This window comes from Pelophylax lessonae (genome assembly GCF_965119305.1).
Source record: "Pelophylax lessonae genome assembly, chromosome: 3".
Lineage (NCBI taxonomy): Eukaryota > Metazoa > Chordata > Amphibia > Anura > Ranidae > Pelophylax > Pelophylax lessonae.
The window spans coordinates 16,863,209-16,881,770 of NC_138770.1; the positions used below are offsets into that span (position 1 = coordinate 16,863,209).

General features: G+C 44.9%; 2 protein-coding genes across 2 annotated transcripts in view; both read right to left on the bottom strand.

Moving 5' to 3' along the window:
• LOC309550234 (uncharacterized protein) overlaps window positions 1-15,321 on the bottom strand; it is a gene marked incomplete at its 3' end in the record, with an annotated part of 111,883 nt that extends 96,562 nt beyond the window's left edge. Inside the window, exon 1 of the mRNA XM_082250645.1 lies at window positions 15,264-15,321. Coding sequence (XP_082106771.1) covers window positions 15,264-15,297 — 34 coding nt within the window. The 5' untranslated portion in view covers window positions 15,298-15,321. The remainder of the gene's footprint in view (window positions 1-15,263) is intronic.
• On the bottom strand, window positions 4,922-14,801 carry LOC309548763 (uncharacterized protein; the record flags this gene model as incomplete). The annotated part of the gene is made up of 3 exons (XM_082248711.1): window positions 4,922-5,013; window positions 10,726-11,583; window positions 14,768-14,801. 3 exons carry the CDS (start codon window positions 14,799-14,801, stop codon window positions 4,922-4,924), a joined length of 984 nt encoding a protein of 327 aa, XP_082104837.1.
• Window positions 15,322-18,562: the final 3,241 nt, after the last annotated feature.

The window sequence follows — 18,562 nt, forward strand, 5'->3', positions numbered from 1 at the left end:
TTGCCATGGTACTGAAACTAGTATCTCTTAATACAAAGGGGCTAAATAGCCCACACAAAAGGAGATCTCTTTGGAAAGACGCTGTTAACAAACAAGCAGATATTCTATGCGTACAGGAGACGCACTTCACAGCACTGAACCCACCTAAATGCTCTCACAGATCTTTTCCACATATTTTTCAGGCAAACTTTTCTAAAAAACAAAGGGGTGTCATGATGGCATTCAGGGACACTCTGTCCTTTCACTTACTGGACCTAGTTACGGATGTCAATGGCCAGTTCCTGATTGTTGTGGCAACCGTCAATAACATTACCTATACCCTGGTCACACTATATGCTCCTAATACCCATCAACAAAAGTTTGTTCGGAAAGTGATGAAGAAGGTGAGATCAGTGCAGAGGGGGTATGTTCTTCTTTGTGGAGACTTTAATATCACCATGGACCCATCTATAGATTCCACAGCTAGAACTCGCAAGAAAAAATTAGGTCTGGCTCCCTATGTTTTTCAAGAGGACTTCCACGATCCCTGGCGGTGTTTGAATCCCACTGGACGGGACTTCACTTTTTTCTCTAATCCGCATTCCTCTTATAGCAGAATTGACTATTTCCTGGTTGATCGTAAGCTGTTGTTGAAAGTATCTGATGCAACAATTGATAACATTTCCTGGTCTGACCATGCGCCGGTCTCTCTTGAGATCACGGATGGTCACCCCAGGTTCAATACCTCTTTATGGAGGAATAATACCTTTTTGCTGGCTGATCCGGCTTGCACTGAGGAATTGAAGGTCCGCCTTCAGGAGTTTTTTTTCTTCAATGCAGGGGGCTCGGTTGATATATTTAATCTATGGTGTGCTCCCAAGGCATTCATTCGGGGATTGCTAATACAGATGAATGCCAGAGTTAAACGTAAAAAAACACAATATATATCGTCTCTTCTGGCGGAGATTGCTCGGCTGGAGAATTTGCATAAAATTAATTTACAGGACTCGGTACTGACAGAACTCACTAAGGTTAGATCTGATCTTAGATTGGCCCTGTTAGATAACCATGATAGGTATATCCTAAAATTAAAAGCATCCTCCTATTCGCAGAGAAACAAAGCAGGGAAATGGTTAGCCATACAGTTGCAGCAACAACACACTAGAACCCGGATCTCCCAACTGGCTCATCACGCCAAAGGTACCTTGGCTATTAGCCCACATGACATAGCACAGAACTTTAGCGATTACTACTCCTCATTGTATAATTTGCGGGAGGACCCTGGTGTACATCAGCCCTCTCTAGAGGAAATTAACACTTTCTTGGACAAATTGAGGTTACCCGCAATAGATGCATCGACCCTAGAATTAGTAAATAGACCTATAGACCCTCAAGAAATCACCAAGGTAATTAAAGATCTTCCATCCCATAAAGCGCCAGGCGCAGACGGCCTGTCCTCAGAGTATTATAAAGCGTTCTGTGACATTCTCACTCCTCACTTGTCTAATCTTTTTAACGAGGCAGTCTCCACTGAGCAATTTCCCAAAGAAATGATGGAAGCTATTATTATTACTCTACCGAAACCGGGGAAAGACCCCACTCTCCCTCAACACTACCGGCCTATATCTTTACTAAATTCTGATGTGAAGATATACGCAAAGGTACTCGCAAATAGGCTCTTGGAAGTTACCCCGACTCTTATAAGTCCTGAACAGGTCGGCTTTGTTAAAGGCAGACAAGCACCAGACGGCACTAGGAGGATGATTAATTTAATTCACCAGGCTGGGACCCGTCAATTGCCTTCCGTGCTCGTTAGTTTGGACGCGGAAAAGGCTTTTGATAGGGTCCATTGGCAGTACCTGGACAGAGTCTTATATAAATTCGGCATTTCAGGCCTGCTTTACTCTGCCATAATGACCTTATACAAAAACCCTTCTGCAAAGGTATTTACCTCTGGTTCTTTATCTAGATCTTTTTGACCTATCCAACGGCACCCGACAGGGCTGTCCATTGTCCCCAATCATATTCACTTTAGCCATCGAACCGTAAGGGGCAGCTATTAGAGCAGACCCTCTTATTAGAGGGATAACAATAGGTAACCAGGAGCACATAATAGGGCTTTTTGCAGACAACGTTATTCTGTCGCTTTCCGATCCACAAACATCTCTCGCCCAAGTTCAACAAGTAATAGACACCTTTGGCCAAGTATCGTACTACAAACTTAACACAACCAAATGCCAAGCACTCCCACTTTATTTAACCCAAGATAACTTGGCCCATTTGAAAGCTCAATTCCCCTTTCAATGGGAACATAGCACCATTTCCTACCTAGGCATCCAGCTGACACCATCCACCTCTGAACTATATGAGGCTAATTTCCCACCTCTACTCCGTAACATAGAACATGATATGAAGCAGATAAATAAAGCACAACTATCCTGGCTAGGTAAAATGGCTGCATTTAAGATGCAGCTTCTTCCCAAACTATTATATTTTTTCCGCACCCTCCCAATATCACTACCATCTAGTTTCTTTGTGAAATGTAATACCCTTCTTAGGACCTTGATATGGTCTGGCAAAAGACCGAGAATAGCCCTTATAACGCTGGTGAGCAAGAGAACCCACGGAGGCGCGGGGCTCCCCAACATCCCCTTTTATCATACCGCCTCACTCCTTGACCAAATGCAATATTGGCTACAGGAACCTTCAGACAAACTTTGGGTTTTCATGGAGAGATCCCTTCTAGTGCACCAGGATCTAGAGGCAATATTAGCTGCCTCATCCTTGTCCTCCTTGACCCACCGCATCCATCATCCTACTATAACGGCCACACTAACTGCCTGGCGATCCTTACTGTCCATTCGCCATCAGACCCTTGAAAGGCGTAATTTAGATATTCCATTGGGGGCTTACGAATGGATCATTCCATCCTTCTCGACATTAAAAATGGCCACAACTATTGGCTCAGCGTTAAGGATAGCTCTCTCCCCACAGACTGCTTTAAAACCGCACAAATTTGCCATTTTCACAAAACTAACAAACTTGCCTTCCAGGTATCCATCCCTGCTACGGCATGGGACTTCCTTAGGGGCCACGTTATATCTGGCACACTCCTTTAAAGAGAGTGCTCCTAATCTCAGCTCATTATCTGTATAGAAGACACCTGGTAGCCAGAAATGCTGATTGATAGGGGATCAAATACTTATTTCACTCATTAAAATGCAAATCAAATTATAACTTTTTTGAAATGTGTTTTTCTGGATATTTTTGTTGTTTTTCTGTCTTTCACTGGTAAAATAAACTGACCATCAAAATTATAGACTGATCATTTCTTTGTCAGTGGACAAATGTACAAAATTAGCAGGGGATCAAATACTTTGTTTGTTTATCAATCAAATCAAATCAAATGTTGTTGATTCTATGAGTTAGAAAATGCACTAAATTTAAGATGTTAATATGGTCCAACGCTGTTATTTTGAGATTGTCATTATGTATAAATTCTACATCACAAGTTGTTGCTGGATGTGTTATGTGCTCTGACACTTCTGTTGAAAATTGTTTATGAAATATAAAAATTAATTTAAAAAAATGTTATTGTAAAAAAAACAAAAAAAAAAAAACAACTGCGCACGCTCGTGGAATTGCGACAAACTACGATACTTAAAAATATCCATAGGAGATGCCTAAAAAGCCTTCACAGGGTACCTGTTTAAAGTTACAGAGGAGTTCTAGTGCTAGAATTATTGCTTTTGGTGTAATGTTTGCGGTAATACCTCACATGTGTGGTGTGAATACCGTTCACATATGCATGCGTGACTTACGTGACTTGAAAGCTTGGACACCCCACATCGATGACCCCAGCCTCTTCCTCACTGCTCACACTTGTTTTAGCAGCCCTGGTTGCCGCTGGCCATCTTTCCTCCTCAATGTTAATAGGAGCAGACCTGGTTCCTGCTGCTGCAGCCTTCAGGGCATCAGGTGGCCACTTCCCGGTACGCTCTACCTGCATGCACTCTTTCCCTGACAATCGGGTTTCCTGTGATGCGTATACTGGACCACTGCCAGTTTGCATGGCCTCCAGCTGCATGGTCACCCAGAGCTTTCCTCTCCCATAGCCATGAAGAGGTCCTGATTCCAAAGCCTACAAGGCCTGAGTGACTCTGGGATCCCATGACACACACAGCTTTCTGGGCCGACCTCCACTTCTCTCCCCCCACAGCAGCAGATAGCCGCAGTGCCCACACTGGCTCCATTCTTGCACCCGCAAAGTCACTGGAGACATACCAGACCTAAGTGCTCCACGCCTCCTCCGATGCATAACGTCAGGCACCATCCGCACTCCTGTATCCCACAGGATGGATGTCTTTGGCTTTCCGGTCTGTTCCCATGTCTGCCCAGCAGGTTCTTCGCCAACAGGTGGAATGATCGCTGATGCGCTCTCTCTCTCTCTCTCTCTGCCAATCTCCATGCTGCTTCTCCACATACGTGTCTCCCTCTCCACCACACCCGAAGGAGAAAGTAATTTATGGACATTCCTTGTCACTCCTGATTGGCTGGGCGCAAATTACGTCTCCACCCACATTCCTTTCCCGCGTGGTGCAGTAACCCCTCCAATGCTGCTCTCTCTTAACACAGCCGACATGGAAGTTACTGCAAAGCGGACCATGTCCCTCGCCAGACATGCATCCGCTCTTCTTGCTTGTAGCAGGGCCCCAGCTGCGCCTCCATCACCTTGAGCCAGCTGTCCCTCTTTGACAGTCCAGAGAATTGTCTTGCTGTCGTATGCATGGTCAACAGTCCTCCTCCCAGGACATGTACAAGCAAGACCCGTCACCATACTGTCTCTGAAGAAAGTCCCACTGCCCTTCCCGGCATGGCCGACAGATTTCTTCACAGTACTGACTCTGACACTGCCACTGTATAGAATAAATTTCCCACTGTTTTATGCACGGTCAACATCTTTCCATGTAGACTTGGCACACTGATCCACTTGCCCTTGGCCGCCATTTTCTATGTCCATACTTGCACCTTTTACTGTTAAGCAGACACAGTCCATATTCACATAGAGATGCCTTTTTCTTGCCTCCCAATACTTCACAGGAGTGTACATTTCATAGCCCAGACTGAAGCTTTCCGCCATTTGTAGGTACAGATTGCGATTCTGACTGGAGTCTTTGCGTTGCCACGGGCAACCATCTTTGTGGAATTTTCTCTTCATCCCACTCTCTCTATCTCCTGTAGAGCAGGCCTCACACTTGGATTGAGCATTAGAACAAATTGCCGGAAGCAAAAATGACGTTTTTGAAATTTTTCTTTGTGCCATTAGAAACGAGGCCGGTAACCCAAGGAGACATCCCGGACGAGCCTCCCCCCCAAATGTAGCACTACTCCCTTGGGAGCTGCTGATTAGGGGTACCCCTGGGTTACCATTAGCAATAATGTGACGGTTTGACATTTTCACAAGTGTTTTACCTCAGTCAGTAAACAGTCCAGTAGTTTTGGTTTTTGTGTTTTTATTTGGAACTTGGATAGGAGAAGGGAATGAGTGGGATATTCCAACTGTATACAACTATGCACAAATGGCTGGGAGGACTTGAAAATGCTGAGTAATGCTAATCACGGCTAGGCCGCTGCTTCACTTTGCCCCTAGCTGTGAAGTATAAATGAATGAGCTTTCTGAGGTAATCTGTACTGTATTGCTGAACAACTTCAGGGCCCTTCCTGGCACCCCCTTTGTTCCTAATCTTCAGGGTCAACTACACAGCACCCCCTTTGCTGATAAACTTACTGTGTGAGCTAGCTCCTTGATCCCCTGACTTCTCTGGAGTGGTCCCTTCTCTTAGGCAGACCCTTAGGCAGAACTCCTGGTATTCACGATACTGTTTTTCCCAACAGTCTCTGCCAGCAGCTCCACTTGTCAGCACTCTGGATCCTCTGCAGCTCAGCTCCACACACCTGGTTCACTAGGCCGACCACCTGAACCACCCTCCTCACACCTGCAGGAGGAGAGACAGCCGCCTACCTTCTCCTGGGACTTTGATCCCGCCAAAAGACACCCTGTCACATGCCCCCCCCCCGTATTTATGGGCAATCCCAGGATGCATTGCAGCAAGGCCCTGCCACTGGGACTTCCATAAAACACAATGTGTAACTGGCTAGGTTTCCTCCACTGTCCAACAAGGTCTCTCATTGGACACAGCGGGGACACTCCCTCAGACCCAGTGAATCACACCTAGAAACACATGACAGGCAAACTAACAGATCAGGCTCCCCTGATAAGCAGAAGGAGCAAATAGATGCTTTTTCCTAGCACCTACCTAGGAGGGTGCTACATACTTGTGAGATATTGGCTTTTGGTTTTTACTAATAGTTTGATTTCATTTCAATGTCCCCATTTGTGTGAAGACAGTTTTTAGGTTTTAGTATAAGAAATAATTGATTTACCAATTCCTTTTTATTTTATTATTTTATTTTTTGCTATAAACAAAAAAATGTATGTCATTTTTATTTATTTATTTATTTTTTATTAGTAATGGCGGCGATCTGCGATTTTTAGCGGGACTGCGACATTGCGGCGGACAGATTGGACCCCTAACTGACACTTTTGACACTGGGGGGGGCCAGTGACATTACTACAGTAATCAGAGCTAAAAAATATGCACTGTCACTGTAATAATGACACTGGCCAGGAAGGGGTTAACACGGTGGGTGATCAAAGGGTTAAATGTGAGCCTAGGGGAGTGATTCTAACTGTATGGGGGAGGGGCTTGTGAAATGACAATAGAGACTATATAGAAGGCGCTCTGTGATAAATACAGAGAGAGGAACGGTCAGATGTTTTTACAACAGCCGACCGTTCACTCTCAGTGGAGAGCGATCGCGGGTGTCCGACGGCAATCAGAAGCCGGCGATGCGCACTCGCCCCCTAGCTGCAGGCACGCAACCCGACGTATGGCTAGGAGGGCCAGCCTGCTGCAGTATAACTGCGACGGGCGGTCCGGAAGAAGTTAAACAAACTTTGCACCAATCCCACAACTGCACAATCTCATATAATCACACATTGATACAATCGACACATTTAACCACTTGCCTCCCGGGAATTAAGGTCCGTGCTGTAGCCGACTTTCAGCTATAGCGCGGGCCAGAAGTAGTTAATCCCTGAGGAAAGGCCAGAGATTTAACAAGATGGATTTTGCAGTTTACCATCCCCCGTCTAATGCAGAGACCCACATGGCACTCGCTCTCTGTTATCTTTTAAAGGGAACAGTGCATAAAATATTTACATTTGCTGTATTGTGTAAATATTATAAATTGGACTCACCAGTCCTGCCGCAGGATTCCGTTAGTAAATAGGAATCCAATCTTCACCCATCACGGTGAGCTTGGTCTTGGCGACCTTCAAGGACTGGGTCCCCTTGTTTTAGAGGGACCATGGCCTTGGATCTGTAGAGCACCCTGCACGGAGCGCCTTTGGGGTTTGGTATTACCAAGGGTCCGGATCCCAGGGTCCAGCGCCTAAAAAAAGGACAACATTACAGGCAAATCCTCGTATCTTCTCCCCGAGGCTCGGGTACCATCTTTTTAGTCCACTGATTGTTTAGGATGGATCCCGATAGATAACCCCTTAGATCCAGAGATCTTTGATCGGGGGATGTAGAATAATCTTCTTTCTTCTTTGAAGACAAATGTGGAGAGACTCTCCACTGTGACCATCACCTTTACACACTGGCAAAAAAACTGGGAGGTACTTCCTGTGTGGGAGGGATTATATTAGGGGGGGAATCCTTTCTGATTGGTTGCCAGTGTCCTTCACCTGTAGTTGGCTATATAACCCATATAGGGCTGACATTAACGATTATTTTCACAATTGATTAATTGGCCGATTATTGTTTTGATTAATCGACTAATCGGATAAAAACCTAAAAAAAAAGAAAAGTTTGGTGTATAATTTAGTTAATATTCTTGAATATCTATATGCAGTGGTAAAAATAAATATCCAGCTATATAGTTGGATATTTAATCCACTCTGAGACAGATATAGAAAACTTCTCAATCAAACGAATCTTCAAATAGTGGATGTGGTTTTTGCTCAAAAGTTATATTCATTTTAAAATTTAATGTAAAGTGCCCGTTCACATACGAGCGACGCTACCTCGGAGCGGCTGCCACGGACTTCATAACATTGAAGTCTATGGCGGTCGCCTCCTGGTCGCCCCAAAGAAGCTCCGGACCCTTTTTCTAAGTTGGAGCGACTTGTGTTGCTCCTATTAGAACGGGTCCGCAGCTTCCCTATGGGAGGCGACCTGTGAGGCGACCAGGTCGCCTCACAGGCCGCCTTAGTGTGAACGGGGGCTAAAAGCAAGTGGAATTTTCAAACAACGCTCGTCCATTCAACGAATATACAAATAATTTTTGTACAAATATAGATGGAAATATTTTTGCCCAAAAATCCAATCCATGTATGGGCAGCAAAAGACATTTAGTAGCAGAAGCATGCTTTTTTTTTATCACCTGTCATGATGGGGTTAAAAAAAAAAAAATCCCTTTATAGTAAAAAAAAAAAGAAGATATCGCTACTGTAATATAATTATAATTTCTACTGTGAAACAGTGACAGTATTAATCTTGTATCATGTATAAAAAAAATATGCTCAGAAGTCGGATATGCCGGATATTTTACCTGGGAGTCAGACATGAAGCTATGTGGAAGGGGGGGGGGGGAATTAACATTTTTATATTAAAGTAGTACTAAAAGCTGAGACTTTTTTTTTTTTTCATGGATATAATATTTTTAATATAATGCACAATACTAGTAAACTTTTACTCTAAATGTAATTGTAATGTCTTATATCACCTCTAGTCTATCGGCCTCCACCTTCTCTGGGTTCAGATGCTGAATCTTCCCTGCACAGAGCCCTTAAAGTGATTGTAAACGTTGGATTTTTTTCTTTTTAACAATCTCGTCATACTTATCCGCTCTGTGTAATGATATTACACAGAGCAGCACTGATTCTCCTCTTCCGCCCTCTGACCCCCCCCCCTCCACGGCACTTCTTGCCCCTCCTGCCTTCAAAGTGCCCCTATAGGAAGCAGCAAAGTATAGTACTGTATAGAGCGTCCCTATAGCAAGGTAAAAAAAAACCTCTGCCTTTTAGAATCACTCGGTTCCTTCTCTTGCCCAGGACTACATTTCCCATGAGGCATTGCTCCTCACACATTCGCAAGTTCTCTGCCATCTACATACATGTATGGATGGTGTACTGAGCTGTATGTGCGTTGCACTGTATTTTCCGATATCTAAACAAATAATGCATTCTGTATGCAGGACAACTAATCGGCTGACCGATTAATCGATTACGAAAATAGTTGACAACTATTTTCATAATCGATTAGTTGTCGATTAATTGATTAGTTGTTTCAGCCCTAAACCCGTATGTTATGATTTATGGCTCTGAGTCCCGTGATGTAAGAAAAGATGAGAAGACTCAGCACAGAATATTGTACGAAGAGTTTTTATTGTACAAGATCAGAATAAGCGATTACCACACAGTAATGATATGAATAAAATAAAGCTTAAATCTTTTATAATAGAATTAACAAATGTGTCAAATGTATTAATAATCATACATTGGTACGACCAATAAAAAGCCGGCTACTTCAATAAATCAAGCTCATGTATTGTCATGATTGTCCATCTCTTGCCCCATGTATTGTGGTGATTGCCCACTTTTTGCCCAATAAATTGTCATCAATGCCCACCTGTTGCCCCATGTATTGCCATTAATGCCAAACTGTTGCCCCCCATGTAATGTAATGATTTCCCACTTGTTGCCCGTCTTGTGATGATTGCCCACTTGTTGCCCCATGTACTGTCATGGTTTCCCGCCTGTTGCCTCATGTGGGGAGGGATCGGTAAAGGTAGACAGTTGAGTCATGATTTTACCACCCCCTTAAGCTTAAATGGCAGCCGGATGGGGCGGTACACATGGCACTGCAATTTACGGCTGCTGCAAACCTTGCACCCCCCGGTCACATTGGGCAATGCTATTCAACTGAATGGGGTTGTGCCGCAACAGCCCCGATGCATACGGTTGCGGCGTACTGGCGTGGGCTTTACAGGGTTAACATAAGGGCTCCCAGCTGCCTGCCAACCCCACATCGGGTCAGAGGGCGATGCGGGTGTAAACCAACCCCGAGTGGACTGTAGTGGTTTCACATTTGTTTATGGACTAAACAGTTCCACCCGTTACAATCCAGCGTCCATTTCCCGTAGTACCAGCAGGGGGCGCACTCTGATGTTTCATTATATTTCCTTTATTTGTAAACTTTCCCGCACTCTGAACATGAAATTGGAGCCTCTAATATAAGTGTGAATTCTTTGCCGTTTGAAACGTACATCAGGAGTGAAACATTTCCCGCACTCGGAATATGAATAGGGACGTTCACCCACATATCTTCTCTGCTGCATAAAGAGGCCTCCTTTCTGATTAAAACATTTCCCGCACTCTGAACATGAAATAGGACGCTCGCCTGTATGAACTTTCTGATTTCTAAGAAATAAACCTTTGCTTGGAAAACAAAAGCACTCGTAACATTAAAAGGGGCGATCACCTGTGTATAAGTAGGTGTTCTTTCTTAGTTAAACGTTTCCCGCACTCTGCACAAGATTAGAGAGGCTCGTCTGCATGGAGTTTCTGGTGTCTAAGAAGTAAACATTTGAGTGCAAAACATTTCCCACACTCTGAACATGAATAGGGAAGCTCCCCTGTGTGTATTCTCTGATGTCTAAGAAGGCTTCCTTTATGATTAAAACTTTTGCCGCACTCTGAACATGAATAGGGACGCTCACCTGTGTGTATTCTCTGATGGGTAAGAAGTTGTGCTTTAGAATTAAAACATTTCCCGCACTCTGAACATGAATAGGGACACTCACCTGTGTGTTTTCTCTGATGGATAAGAAGTATTGCTTTAGAATTAAAACATTTCCTGCACTCTGAACATGAATAGGGATGCTCCCCTGTGTGCTTTCTCTCATGGCCAAGAAGGCTTTGTTTATGATTAAAACATTTCCCGCACTCTGAACATGAATAGGGACGCTCACCCGTGTGAATTCTCTGATGGCTAAGAAGGGTTTGTTTATTATTAAAACATTTCCCGCACTCTGAACATGAATAGGGAAGCTCCCCTGTGTGAATTCTCTGATGGCTAAGAAGGGTTTGTTTATTATTAAAACCTTTCCCGCACTCTGAACATGAATAGGGAAGCTCCCCTGTGTGAATTCTCTGATGGCTAAGAAGGGTTTGTTTATTATTAAAACATTTCCCGCACTCTGAACATGAATAGGGACGCTCACCCGTGTGTATTCTCTGATGCCTAATTAGGGATCCTTTATCATTAAAACATTTCCCGCACTCTGAACATGAATAGGGACACTCCCCTGTGTGAATTCTCTTATGGATATGAAGGTGTTCTTTTCGAGTGAAATATTTCCCGCACTCTGAACATGAATAGGGACGCTCCCCTGTGTGAATTCTCTGGTGCCTAAGAAGGTTTCTTTTCTGTTTAAAACCTTTCCGGCACTCTGAACATGACAATGAATTGTCTCCTGTATGGTATAAAGAAGATTCCCTGAGATGAGATGGTTTCCCGAACCCGTCGGCACTGTCAGATATTAGAGGACTATGTGAAGTATCAGGAGATTCCAATGATCTCCTCCAATGGTGAGGTCTGTCATGTATATTATGAGGAACGGGATTTACTTCTGGAGAAGGTGCCATGTCATTATCTTCTGTAGTCACATCTTCCTCCGATGTCCTTCTATTCCCACCACAGAGTCCGTCTGTCAGAAGACAAGAAAAATGACCAAGAGTTTTCCACACTCATATACACTGCTCAACACTTTATAATCAGAGTATAGCATCAAGTCAGGGAAACTCCTGGGATATTCATCTGGTCAGTCAAGTAGCAGAGGGGGTTGTTACCAACAGGTGCACTAGATGGGCAACAATGAGACGACCTCCAAAACAGGAATGGTTTTACAGGTGGAGGCCACTGACATTTTCCCTACTCATCTTTTCTGAGTGTTTTTTTTTTCCTTTTAAATCAGAAAAAGTTTTATTATAAAGAAAGAAAAGTCCATTCCATTCGGTACACAATATTTCCGCTTTGTACAGTCATAGACACAGCGATCATAACCTTCATATATAGTCAATCCTGCATGTTTCCATTCCCCACCTCCACTGACTCCACCCACTCCCCCAACATCTCACTGACTCCACCCACTCCCCCAACATCTCACTGACTCCACCCACTCCCCCAACATCTCACTGACCCCACCCACTCCCCCAACATCTCACTGACTCCACCCACTCCCCCAACATCTCACTGACTCCATCCACTCCCCCAACATCTCACTGACTCCATCCACTCCCCCAACATCTCACTGACTCCACCCACTCCCCCAACATCTCACTGACTCCACCCACTCCCCCAACATCTCATTAAAGTGGAGTTCCACCCATTTTCGTAACTTTAGATGTATGTAATCCCCTTTAAAACGACTTTTACCAATGGAAACTTTTTTTTTTTTGCTAGTAAATACCTTATTTTCTTGTTTATTCCTCCTCTCCTCACTTCCGGGTCCGATCGGCGATGACGTCATTTGGCGATTCGCAGTGTGTGCTGGGATGTTATTTCATGCCAGAAATCTCACAGTATTACCCAGTAGCTGAGCTGTACTGTGTGTATTGAGGCCGTTACCTGCCCCGCCTCCTCTCAGTGAGTTGTACTTTATGTATTGTATTCAGGCCGTTCTCTGCCCCGCCTCTACCCCGCCTCCTCTCAGTAAGCTCAGTGAGGATATAATGCTTTCAGTCCTCGCTCACCAGGATACAACCAGCACATCCTGCCTGTCCTCCTCCAACAACTCCTCTGACTCTTCCTCGCTGGTAGAAGGGTCCAACATGGTCCCGAAGCTCCGTACACTCACTTCCCCGTTCCTCAGGACTCTAGGCATGACCCATATGTACTGTCCTAGTCCCATTCTGCCCACCTATACTTTAGTCAGCATAACTGAAGAGATTCATAGAGCTAACACACCAGGATCGTTTGATTTGTACTATTAACCTTGATCAGAAAGCAGCTAGAAGGGGCAGTGTTAGTAGAGTGCAGGTGAAAGAGAGGAAGAGAGGATGGAGAGTGATGGGGATGAAGATATTGGGGGGGGGTAATAGAGAGACTCACACTTACTTGCACAAGATGACAGCCCGGCGTTGTCCCTTTCAGCCGTGGAGATGAGATCCTGTAAAGTACGGAAGGGGCAGGTAGCAGAGAGGAGCAGCAGCAGTGACGCCGCCGTGCCTAATGCACACCATTCTCCATGGATCGCCCCTGTGTCAGCGCACACCTCTCCGACATCGATCCCCCCTGTTGCTTGAAGCAGTGAGTGATGTGATGGTCAGATGGTGAACCGGAGCTGCCCTCTGTGCTGAGCTCTCCATCGATCCACAATCACAATGACACGGCTCCTTCAGCAGCAGCAGCATGTTACTACAGCCAGCGGCTTCTCCGGCGTGGACGGCCCGGCTCCTGCCTCCTCCCCAGCCAATGGCATGGGGTTTGCCTTTCGGCCAATCAGGAAGCGCGTATCGGACGCGCTTCCTGATTGGCCAGGAGGAGGAGGATCGGTGTGACAATAGCGAATTTTCATTCGCTATTGTCACACAATGGGTGGGCTCGGGACGCACTGCTCTGCGCCCCAGGTCCGCCCTTTGCATCTCCCTATTAGAGCCTCTGGCTCTAATCAGGTGATGAAAAAAAAATCCCCATTGAACTCCATGCGTCCGGCGCCCCTGCATGTAGATTAGGGGGCCGGACGCATGGATGGGGGGGGCGGCACCCCTAACAAGCCAGCCACCACTGCTGCTTGACCACTCTGTGACACGAGGGTCAAAAGTTCCGGTAAGAGGCTACGGGTGTCAGCACAGGGTGTAACTCATCTCTCTCATAATTCACTGGTGATTGGATCGGGTCCTTTCTTTCTACCTGCAGTTCTACTCCATTAGATTGTTCATGGACTGTATTACTGTGATAGATTGTTTAACATATGTCTGACACAGCTCCTAATATACATCTACTACTTTATATGGACTGTGATCTTCCCATTGAGCTAGCAGCCTTGCGTACATATATTTTATATTGTCTTAGTATTTTTTTTGTCTTAAGCGCAAATATCATTCCCTTTTTTTTTTGTAAACGTTGACAACTAACCAGATCAATGATACCACCCAACCAAACATCACTAAGTAAGCTTTAACCCATTCTTGTATAATTACCCGAGCTGATATCTGGAGAAGTTTCTTCCTCTTTAACTGCGTCCATCATCCCAACCTCCTCTGTAAAATGCTGATCACCCCTCACATACGTCTTTTCCTTTATAACCCCAATTTGTACATTTATCAGATCTTCATCCTAAACCAACAAAATGGCAGAAATAATATTAAATACAAAAAAATAATAATGATAGAAGAATGATATCTCTTAGAGCTTGGGATCACTCTCCTTTATTCTCATCTACCTGATGATGGTGAGGGATGGTGTGATATTCCTGTGTGGAATCCCAGGAATACGGAGGACGGGGACATCTCTCTGGTGGGTTCTCAATACTGGATCCATCTGTAGGAAACACACACACTGACTGAATACATTGTTTCTATGTGTTGATCAGATGATGGGGGATCTAGGTGGAGCCTCCGTACTGCTCTCTCCTTTACAATAAAGTCTCCTCTTACCCGCTAATGTGAGGAACGGCTGATTCTCTATCATGACATCCTTGCAGAAATGGGTCTACAGATCCTCAAACATCAATCCATATACCCAAACAGTTTTTGTATTTAGTGGCCATCACTCACCTGTGCTGATGTCTGGAGAAGATTCCTCCTCTTTAACTTTGTCCATCATCCCAACCTCTTCCCTGAACTGCTGATCACCCCTCACATACGTCTCTTCTTCCTCTTTAACCTCATCTTTTATATCTATCAGATTTTCATTCTAAACAAACAAAATAGCAGGGAATGGTTTCTTTAAAATGTGAGCACAAATAACCTTATACCTAAAAGTGGAATATATTTTCATACAGTCAGATCACTTTTACAATCTTGATTTCATCTTCACCTACCTGATGATGGTGAGGGATGGGGTGATCTTCCTGTGTGGAATCCCAGGAATACAGAGGACGTGGACATCCCTCCGTACTGTTCTCTCCTTTACAATAAAGTCTCCTCTTACCCGGTGATGTGAGGGGCGGCTGATTCTCCATCATTATGTCCTTGTAGAGATCCTTGTGTCCTTCTAAGAATCTTCTGAGAATTCTCCTCACCTCTCAGGTCAGGTCTGTGTTTTATTAATAGGGATAAGGCAGGAGGTTCAACAATACATTGAGGAAATTACAGGTGTAGATATTACTAATGACCCGTAGGTTTGCATATTTCACAAAACTGGTAAATCACAAAAACTGTATAAAAGCACGATAGTCCTAACTTATTGAACGCAGCAAAGGGGGCAATTCCAAGAAAATGGCTAGAACTTGACAGTCTTACAATTAGCAATTGGTATAAATCAGTTAAATATACAATATGGAATACATGGGAAGCAGACAGGAAGACCAGATGGAGAGTTTTTCAAACAAGTGGGTTAAGTGGGCAGAGTTCAAGAAGACGAGTAAATATTTAGAAATCTGGATGGATTAGAGTATGAGGGTGGAATATGGGTAGATTAAGAAGAAAGGGAGGTGGTAAAATAGATGACTAGATGAGTATTACCGAGTGGAATGGGAAGTGAGAGGGATCTGGGGAGAAGGGTTTCTTGGGTAAGGGTTTTAGTAAGATTATAGATATGTATTTGTATCTTCTGTTTTTTGAAATTAATAAAATATAAAATTTTGATTAAAAAAAAATAAAAAAGAGTGATGTCATGTGACCTCCCAGAATCCTCCTCATCTCTCTGTTCAGGTCTGTTTTTTATTAATAGAGATAAGAGTGATGTCACGTGACAAGCGAGAGAAAGCAAGGTGGCAGCATTGGGTCTGGGTGAAGAGTTGGGGACAGAAGCATCGAATACGGGGGTGTGAGGAGTGGAGATCTGCAATGTTGAATAAGGGAATGAGGAGTGGGGGACAACAGTGTCAGTGGGGGATGTGGAATATAGGTGAGCAGTGTGGGAATCGGGGTGAGGAGAGGGGGGACAGCGGTGTTAGGTGGGGGGTGAGGAGCTTGGAACAACAAGTTTAGATTGGGGGTGAGGAGTGTTGGACAGCAATGTTAGTTGGAGGGTGAGGAATGGGGGACAGCAATGTTAGATGGGGGTGAGGAATGGGGGACAGCAGTGTTAGATGGGGGTGAGGAGTGGGGGACAGCAGTATAGATGGGGGTAAGGAACGGGGGACAGCAGTGTTAGATGGGGGTGAGGAATGGGGGACTGCAGTGTTGTATGGGGGGTAAGGAATGGGGGACAGCAGTGTGGTATGGGAGGTAAGGAATGGGGGACAGCTGTGTTAGATGGAGGTTGTGGGATGGGTGGACAGCTGTGTTTGAAGGGGAGGTGAAGAGCAGGGGACAGTGGTGTTTGATGGGGGGTGATGAATGGGAACAGTGGTGTTAGATGGGGGTGAGGAGTGGGGGACAGGGGTGTTAGATGGGGGTGAGGAGTGGGGATAGCGGTGTTAGATGGGGGGTGAGGAGCGGGGGACAGTGGTATTAGATGGGGGGTGAGGAGTGGGGGCAGCGGTGTTAGATGGGGGGTGAGGAGCGGGGGACAGCGGTGTTAGATGGGGGGGTGAGGAGCAGGGGACAGGGGTTTTAGATTGGAGTGGGTAGCCGTGTCTGGTGTCTTCTGATACATGCAGAGTATAGATGGCACAGACACGGTGGGGTTCCCGGTCATCCCGTATATAGAGATCTGGGGGCCCAGTTGGTGTTCAGGCAAATTACGGGATTAATGTTAGGTGGGGGGGGGGGGTTTGCTGAATATTTCCAGAAGGGAGTGTCCAAATCACCATGAGCTCTGCTTCTCACCCACATAAATTTTGGATACCTCGGATCTGTCTGGTGGGGGCGCTGCAGTAGAGCTGGATAAAGTTTTGCTGTTGGAAAGCTTGCTGTGCGTCTATGCTTTTAATTTTTCACCGGGGGACCAGAAAGAGATCCTCAGTGTTTCTGTTCCCCCAGCGGCAAAAAGGAAGGAGGACATTTTCTTTAGGTAACTAAAGATTATAGATATAAAATAAGATCTTATTACCTCGTCTGCTGCCACTTCCAGCAAAGTCTCCTCTCTAATTCCTCCCTACTCACTCTGGAACTTTCTATGTATACCTGACATCGCTTCCTGTATGTAACTACATCACTTCCTGTCTTTAACTACATCACTTCCTGTCTGTGCGTTCTATCTGAGAGAAGTCAGATCACCACCTTGTGGACCATATTGGGATTTTGTAGAATATGGGGAGGAAATTTCGGGACTTTATATGAGACTCATGACCAACAGAGTCTCCATCACTACATGGCACCCCCTTTACAGTAACACTCTGGGTGAGCTGGCTTCTTGATCCCCTGACTTCTCTGGAATTATCCCTTCTCTCAGGCAGACCCCTGGTCAGATCCCTTAGTACTCATGATACTGTTTTTCTCAAAGTCCTCTGCCCAGCAGCTCCACTGGTCAGCACACTCCTGGTCCCTAGGCCGACCGCCTGGACCACCTTCCTCACGCTGCAGGAGGAGAGACAGCCTTCCACCTCCTCCTGGAACTTTGCTCCCACCAAAAGCCCCCCTCCTATTTATGTGCAATCCCAGGATGCATTGCAGGAATGCCCTCCCACTGGAACTGACATAAAACAGAGTGTGCCACTGGCTAGGTTTCCTCCACTGTCTAATGAACTCCTTAATTGGCTACAGTGGGGACACTCCCTCAGACCCAGTGAATCACACCTAGAAACATGTGACAGGCTAAACAAACAGAATAGCTCACCTGATAAGCAGCAGGAGCAACTCAATGCTTTTACCTAGCACCTGTCTAGAAGGGTGCTACATTTTTTTTTTAGCAGAGACCCTAGAAAAAAAAATGGAGATAGTTGCATTTTTTTATGTCACGCGGTATTTGCAACACGTTACCCCTAAACTTAAATTTTTTGTATAATGTAAAAGATGATGTTCCGCTGAGTAAATAGATACCTAACATGTCATGCTTTAAAATGGCGCATGCTCATAGAATGGCGACAAAGTACGGTACTTAAAAATCTCCATAGTCAACCTTTATAAAGCCTTCACAGGTGACCTGTTTAGAGTTATGGGCCATACACACTATAAGATTTTCTGAAGACGTTTTCCTTTAGATTTACCAAAACCAGATAATATGAGGTCAAACCTAAACATTTTCAATTTGTATGCAATCCGGCAGGCCCTTGCTCTACATAGAAAAGGTAAATCTGAAGGAAAAAGTCTTCAGGAAATTGTATAGTGTGTATGGCCCTTTACACAGAAGACCTAGTGCTAGAATTATTGCTCTTCCTGTAACGTTCGCGGTGATACCTTTGT